General features: G+C 34.1%; 1 protein-coding gene across 2 annotated transcripts in view; it reads right to left on the bottom strand.

Annotated features, from left to right (window-relative positions):
- Window positions 1-8135, bottom strand: part of CCDC178 (coiled-coil domain containing 178) — a 422000-nt gene that overhangs the window by 338081 nt on the left and 75784 nt on the right. The window contains exons 1-2 of one of the 2 annotated variants that reach the window (XM_077753826.1): window positions 5757-5953; window positions 621-841 (exon numbers count right to left, since the gene is read on the bottom strand). In XM_077753826.1, the coding sequence (XP_077609952.1) occupies window positions 621-841; window positions 5757-5928 (393 nt within the window). In that variant the 5' untranslated portion in view covers window positions 5929-5953. Of the gene's footprint in view, window positions 1-620; window positions 842-5756; window positions 5954-8135 lie in introns of those variants that run through there. The other variant, XM_077753827.1, reaches the window with a different exon arrangement.

Genomic DNA, 8135 nt, shown 5'->3' with positions numbered 1-8135 from the left:
TGCTTAAATATATATATATATATATATATATATGTATAAAAATATACAAATCCCAGCTAGAAAACAGAATTTCATAACGTCGTCTTCAGGGAGCGAGGGAGGAAAATGAAATGGTTGAGGAGAATACAGATCACATTTAACAACTCTATGTACTTTAAAATAATCAAAAGTAATGGCAGGTATAAATTTGTTCATTTAATGGCAGGTATAAATACTTTATTTTTCTATAACACAATTCCACAATAGGGGTGTTAAATGGTAATTCATCATTGAAAATATTTTACACTTTATTATCAACAATGAAAGTGACTGATATATTCTATTTGAATTCTACCCCAGTTCAATTTACAACTGCAAAAATCACCATGTTGTTTTAAATCTCCAAAATTTTATTAATAGGTTGACTAAGTATTATTAATACTCCTAAGTATAAAAGAGAACAAGACACAGCTTAAATGAGTATCAAATGACTGTATTGTGTATAGCACAATGTTCCTTTGAGAAATAAGTAGCAGGCCAATTTTCAATGAAAATGAAACATTTAAAGATGTTAATTTCTTTTAGCTGAAACTTTTTTATAACTAACCATCTATAAATCTGTAAAATACATATCCATTTACCTCAATTTTTTTCATATAAAATCCTTTCAGAGCTTCAAGTTCTTGGTTCAGCTTTGAGTTAATTAGAGGACCATGTTTATTCATGTAGTCTACATCTGCTTGAAGCTTTGCATTAGCCTCTTTCAATTTTGCCTTTTGTTCCTCAAGATGTTCTAGTTGATAAGCTTTATCTTCAATATGCCATTGTAATTCTACAATATCTCTCAAATAAGCCTCATGTTCTAGACATACAATAACAAAAGAAAATCTGATTTTAAAACAAAAGCTCCAGAAGGAAATCTTTGTTTGATAAAAGTAAAATATGAAATATTTTACATTCCAAAATTACTTATCTGTGAAGTTTACTAAATTTAATATAAATTATTTTAATAACATATTATAAAATATATTGCTTTCATCATTTATCATCAAAGGGTTTAAAATATATGTTTATAAGATAATTGTACAAACACTGCTTATAACAACCAATGTACATATGGGGTTACATATAACCACTCTATGTAATTACAAAATGAGAAAATTGCAAGAGTAGAGGCCTTCTAAAATCATCTCGAAGTAAAATGACGAGATAGGAATTATAAATATCAGAAAGCAAAAGGACAAAATAAGTATGATTTTCTTTTGATACAATTATATATCAAAACACAAAAGAATCAACTGAAAATTATTATAAATAGAATAGCTCATGTTAAAAAAATGCTTATTCCTATAAGCCACTGAGTTCCAAGGTGATTTGTTTCAAAGCATTATTATGGTAATAACTGACATGATAATCACATGACAAAACAATGCAAAACAAGTTTAGAAGATTTAACACTGTATTAGTACTGAGGCCTTCTTCCACAGTAGGAGCATTCTTGGGAACATTTATACAGGACACAATTATCTTCCTATTCCATCCTTTCTGAACTGTCAATCCCCAAAACACTCTCCTAGACTTTCTTTCATCAGTCTTACATTCATGTTCTTCCCAACTCCCTGATGACTATGTCTTCGTTTTGGCTACTTCCCATTTGTATCTCAGGACATTTCCCCTTCTAGGTGATCTGTCTTCACCCTTCCATACTGATATTGTAATACAGTAGCTCCCCAAATTATGTAGACATACCATTCAAATCCATACATAAACCAGTCTGTGATTTTTTTTTTCTCTTCCATTAACTAATCCAGCATAGGGAAGTACCCATGGAGCCATGAATATAGGTTAAGGGAAAGACAAGGAATCTAAAAAAGCATGAACAATCAGAGTACTAGCGAAATCTGAGTCATTAGTTTATTTGTGCTTTCAGATGCTGCTTGAGTATAATAAATATAGTAAACATACTCTCCTTTTTTCAATTTTTTAAATGCTTATTTATTTTTGAGAGAGAGAGACAGAGTGTGAGCAGGGGAGGGGAAGGGAGAAAAGGAGACACATAATCTGAAGCAGACTCCAAGCTCTGAGCTGTCAGCACAGAGCCCAATGCAGGGCTTGAACTTGTGAACCACAACTTATTTCTGGTTATCTTTTTTTTTTTTTTCTGGTTATCTCTTTTATAGGAAAACAAAAGGACATTTGCTAGATTATTGGCTGCATAGTGCTAGTGGTTGTCATTCTTGGTAGGGGGATGCAGTGACCAAGTAGAGAGGAAAGTAGTCAGGGGTATAAATACCCCACCCTCACTATTCTCTGTTATCGCCCATGGTCTCTTACCACTGAACCCATTGGTTGCACTAGCAGGAAGACAGAATATCAAAAATATCTTTGATGAGGTGTATAATGAATAAGCTTCATGGACCACAAACAAAAGATACAAGTGTGAGTGGGCTGGTTAGGGGGATGGATGGATCTGGAGCAGTAACCACAAGATATCTAGAAAAAATTGAATGTCCTTAATTTTCTTATAAATTAGAAGTATAATTTTTTTAATTATCTAAAATTCTTTAAACATCATATTTAATACTAAGGCTGTTAAGAAGATTAAAAGTGTTTGCTGTCACATAAGCTGGAGACTTTGAGAATTTAAAGACTATAAGAATATATAATTCTATAACCTATAAAAAAATTCATAAAATTTAGAAATTGTATTCTAAATATATCAATATGAAGGCCATATATTCCTAAAAGTACAAAGTTTTTCAGTAATACTTTACAAATAGAAGGCACTTAGAAACTATATAGTAATAATGAATTTAAATCTTATTGCATATATTAGCTACTTAAATAAAATAAACCGGATGAACATAAATGTTCAAGTTGATTTTTTAATAGCTTTTTAAAGGATCTTTCAGTAGATTTTTACATAAAAGATAGCCCAAGCAATAAATTATCACCAATGGCAAAAATGAATTCCATTACTGAAAATGCATTTATCAGGAATCTAGAATGTGCACACATGTATATCTCAATTTAGTTTTATTTTGTCAACTCCTTAAGTAGAACTTCATATAAACCATGAAATACAATATCTACTCTTATAAAGGCTAATTATATAGAAATTTATCAGCAAAATATTAAATAAAACCAGCTCCCACTGATTCTTCTTCTACTAATGAAAAGATGGGTTTCCCAAATAATTTTTAAACATTGCAGATGACTCCTTGTGGATATGAATATGAATCTGCTCAAGAACCTACTAGGATCCAGAATTTCCCAGGATTCCTATTCCAGCCCTATTTTATTTTTGGTTGCCTCTAACACACCAATATATGTGCATGTATGGACTTATATACTGCAAACTGATGCTATGGATTAGTAGAGTATGCACATCATAAATTCTACTCAGAAACGTTGTTAATACGAACTCACTCTAAGCCTGAATAAAATAGCTGTAGAACCAAATATATTGTAAAATATACTACTTTAAATGTATGGGTAGAAAAATGTCTCCCTGAGTTTAGAGCATTTTTTTGCATAATTTTTAGAATTAACTCTTTAGTAAAAGGTAGCAAAGAGCACAGACTAAGGCTGAGTTAAATTCATCCAGTCTAGGCTCTGGGATACTTCCCATTTCTTGAGTTCTGCTCCACAAGAGAGTAAACAAATGGTGAGTTCAATCTTTGAGCTCAGTAGTACTTTAAAAGGAAGAAATAGTCATTAAACCTACATTTAATTTTACTAAAATAACATAATTGAGGAACCACTGGAGACTGTATTTTGTCTAGTGCAATAAAAGCAAAACTAAAAACTCAAATAATCAAGAAAGAAAATGAAAAGAATAAAATTTTTAAATATAAGTAAAAGTTCTGGGGTGCCTGGCTGGCTCAATCAGTACAGCATGCAACTCTTGATCTCACAGTTGTAAGTTTGATATTACTTAAAAAATAAAATCTAAAAAAAAAAAAAAAGAGCTACTGGAGTACTTGGCTAGCTTACTTGGTAGAGCCTATGACTCTTGATCTTAGGGTTGTGAGCTCAAGCTCCACATTGGGTATACACATTATTTAAAAAAAAATTCTTAAACTAGATAGATAGGTAGATAGACAGACAGACAGATAGATAGATAGATAGACAGATAGATAGATAGATAGAGATAGATAGATAAAGGGTTGTTTTTTGGTTTTTTTTGTTTGTTTTTTTTGTTTGTTTTTTTTTGACAAAGACAGAGAGAGAGAGAGCAAGCAGGGAAGAGGCAGAGAGAAAGAGAGATAAAATCCAAAGCAGGCTCCTCACTGCCAGCACAGAGTCCAACAAGGGGCTTGAACCTGCAAACCGCTAGATCATGACCTTAGCTAACATCAAGAACCAGACACTTAGGGGTGCCTGAATGGCTCAATTGGTTGAGTGTCTGACTTCAGCTCAGGTCATGATCTCGCAGAGCCCTGTGTTGGGCTCTATGCTGACAGCTCAGAGCCTGGAGTCTGCTTTGGCAGACACTTAGGGGTGCCTGAATGGCTCAGTTGGTTGAGTGTCTGACTTCAGCTCAGGCCATGATCTCGCAGAGCCCTGTGTTGGGCTCTATGCTGACAGCTCAGAGCCTGGAGTCTGCTTTGGATTCTGTGTCTCCCTCTGTCTCTGTCCCTCCCCCTCTTCGCTCACTCACGCTCTTGCACGCTCTCTCGCGCTTGTGCTCTCTCTCTCTCTCTCTCAAAAATAACTAAACAATGGGGTGTCTTGGTGGCTCAGTCGGTTAAGCGCCCCACTTCAGCTCAGGTCATGATCTCACGGTTCGTGGGTTCGAGCCCCGCGTCAGGCTCTGTGCTGACGGCCATCTCAGAGCCTGGAGCCTGTTTCAGATTNGAGCCGGACACTTGACTGAGTCACCCAGTCACCACTATAAATAAAAGTTCTAACCTTTTCTTGCAACTCCCTAAAATGTGTACACCCTACTTTGGAAATTGTAGTTTTAAAAGACATATAACAAAGGTGCATGTAAATTTTCATTCTGACACATAATTTAATGTCTCATAATAGTAATGCCCCCCTTTTCCACTCAAAAGTGTCTTAACTTAAATGATAGGTTTTTGAGCACCCTAATATAATCCACTTATAAAGCATGTAAATCCTGAAATAAAATTAACTGAACTAAAGTTTATTTATAAGCAAATTCTAGCCTCAGCAAAATCATGTAGTCCGGTATGTTTGACAGGCATGTTTGGAGAATTAAAAAATCAAATGCCTTTAGATTATTTAATACTTGAACACACGGCCCTTACTCTGCAGTGTAAAAAGCCAGTGTTTCCTTTCTAAATATTTGTTACTTACCTCTTGGAAACATCTCGAGTCTTACTGTCTGCTAAAAGTTCCTAATGAAATCTACTACTGAATTCTCAAAAGCATATTCATGTTGCTAAAATATCAGTTTAAAGGTCTTTTAAATATGTGGCCAATGATACTAACTGGAAATAACTTAAATTTCTAAACTTCAAGTACTCAAATAATGTAGTCATCATAGGAAATACGTGCCAAAAGTCTGAATACCATAAATACTGTGGAGTTTCCAATGAACACCAAACCAGGGAATGTCCAGGTTTGCTCAGTGCAGTCCCAGTTACATAACTGAACCCAGTATTATCATCAGTAGCATCTATCAGAATTACACTAATTTAGATACAAAACAATACAGCCACCATTGATTTATTTTTCAGAGCTTCAATTGATTATCCATGCCTCTTGAATAAAGTAAATAGCCATATGAAAAAAATCCTTATTATTACCTTTCTGCACAGCTAGTGGGATTTCTTGGAGTCTCCAGATTGACCATGAATCAATTTTCATGTGAATCTTACTCTTTCTGGACTTTTGTTGCTTTAAAGCTTCTTCAGCTTCTGCACGGTCAGTTTCTAGACTTTTAATGAGATGAATGGCTTCTGATAGCAATGTTTCCATTTCCTGCTTTAATTTTGAACACTTTTCATCTTAAAATAGAAATATGTATTTGCATTTGTTAATGAATAAGCCTATAAAGTAGGTGGTGAGAACATAGGTACTATCATATTATTCTTTTAAATATTTATATGTTTAACAAGAAAATTTCAGAAAATATGAATTAGCCTTTAAAGACAGCTCTATTATAATAGAATCAGAACATTAATTATAACCTTTGAAGACAGATTTTTAAGTGAACATTTTATGAAATAATTACAATAGCTAAATCTCAAGCAATAGCTTTATGTATGTTTTACCTAAAGAGAAACTGCTTTATTCACAACCTATATTAAAGAGCTTTATTTTTAAATTATGCTTGTGTTTATCTGATGATTACATCAGATAAAGACTGAATATCCTCAGATGATTCCTAGAATCAAGACACTTTATTTCTTATCAGATAATAACATCTCTAGTTAGCCATACCAGGGATTCATCACTTCCAAAGTCTATTTATTCTGATATAACACAAGTTAACTCCTGTAATGAGATATATTTGTGATTCCTGGTTCAAAGCTCTGAAATTATACAGTTTAATGTTAATGGAATGATTAACATGGGTATTCATTCATCTATTTATACTAGAAACATGTAGAGAGCCTGTTATGTTCTAGGCAATACACTCTCTCCGCAGAGAGAGCAGTAAAGAAGATGGATATGGGTTCCACTCTGGTGAGATTTATACTTGTAAACAGTGACTTTTCCCAAAATGTGACATGACAAGAAGACATAAACACAGAATCAAGAAAGGCAAAGCCTCAAAGAGCTGAGGCTAGAGGAAAAACAGTAAAAGTGGATGAGGAAAAAAGACAACTAAAAGACCTCACTTTTATTTTGTTTTACTTTGGACAATACAGCAATAATTTTCTAGTTATAAGTGCAAGCTCAGTGGTCACACAGTTTCTACTTCCTTTTTTTAAAATTTTTTTTAATGTTTTATTTCTTTCTGAGAGAGAGAGAGAGACAGCATAAGGAGGGGAGGGTCAGAGAGACAGGGAGACACAGAATCTGAAACAGTCTCCAGGCTCCGAGCTGGCTGTCAGCACAGAGCCCAACACGGGGCTTGAACCCACAAACCATGAGATCATGACCTGAGCCAAAGTCAGACACTTAACCAACTGAGCCACCCAGGCGCCCTGCACAGTTTCTACTTCTAACCTAGTAGACCAGTCACAGAAATTCTGCATGCTGTCTGAAAAGATTTCTTAAGAAACAGGTTTCTCGACTGTAATGCATAAAAATTATCTTTTCATGGACTGGCTCTTTATTTGGTTCCTATTTTGGTTTATTTTTCTCTCCTTTCAAATTCTACCACATCCTGGATATTTTATATTGTTAAGTGTCTGGGTTTTTTGTTTGTTTGTTTTATGACAACATACACAGTGAACACTGTGTTCTCCAGCCAACTTATGATATATTCAATTCCTATAACAAGACTTCAGTCTGAAATGTGTGGTGAATTAATGCCACGTCAAATTAGAGCACATCTCATGCGATCTAAATATGTTTTGCCAAACATGTCTATCATGTTTGTACAAGATGTCTTTTGTACTGTTTCTATGATAGCAACCTAAAATAAACGCTGTGTTTATAACTTGAGATGCCTCCAATTCATTGTATTTAATCTATCTTTCAATTTTTTTCTAGAATATCATTTCAATTGGTTTTACTGTTTCATACTAAGTGAGCAACCACTTGCAATTTTTCTTCTTTTTTTTAGCACAAACACCTAATAAATCTTCCTCAACTTGATACTGTCTTATACTCTGGGATCAAATGTATGAGTTTACAGTAAACATAGCTGTCTCACTGTTATCTTGTGGTCATTGATATATTTATCTTATAGCATTTGTCACGTGAAAAACTAATTAGTAATGAGGTTTTATTTTTCTTCAGTGTAGATATAAATAATAAAGTGGAAATAGTAAACACAGAGCTTCACTATGAATGAAAGTTGTGAAAAACAAAGTATTAGTACTTTTAAAAAGTCCTGAACTCATGAGGTGTTTGAGTGGTTCAGTCCGTTAAGCAGCTGAGTCTTGATTTCTACTTGGGTCATGATCTCACAGTTTGAGGATTCAAGCCCCACATCTGGCTATGTACTGACAGCATGTAACCTGCTTGGGATTCTCTCTCTCTCTCTCTCTCTCTCTCTCTCTCTCTCTCTC

The sequence above is a fragment of the Crocuta crocuta genome, unplaced genomic scaffold, assembly GCF_008692635.1.
Source record: "Crocuta crocuta isolate KB4526 unplaced genomic scaffold, BGI_CrCroc_1.0 scaffold231, whole genome shotgun sequence".
Taxonomy (NCBI): domain Eukaryota; kingdom Metazoa; phylum Chordata; class Mammalia; order Carnivora; family Hyaenidae; genus Crocuta; species Crocuta crocuta.
This window is presented reverse-complemented; position numbering and strand designations above follow the sequence as displayed.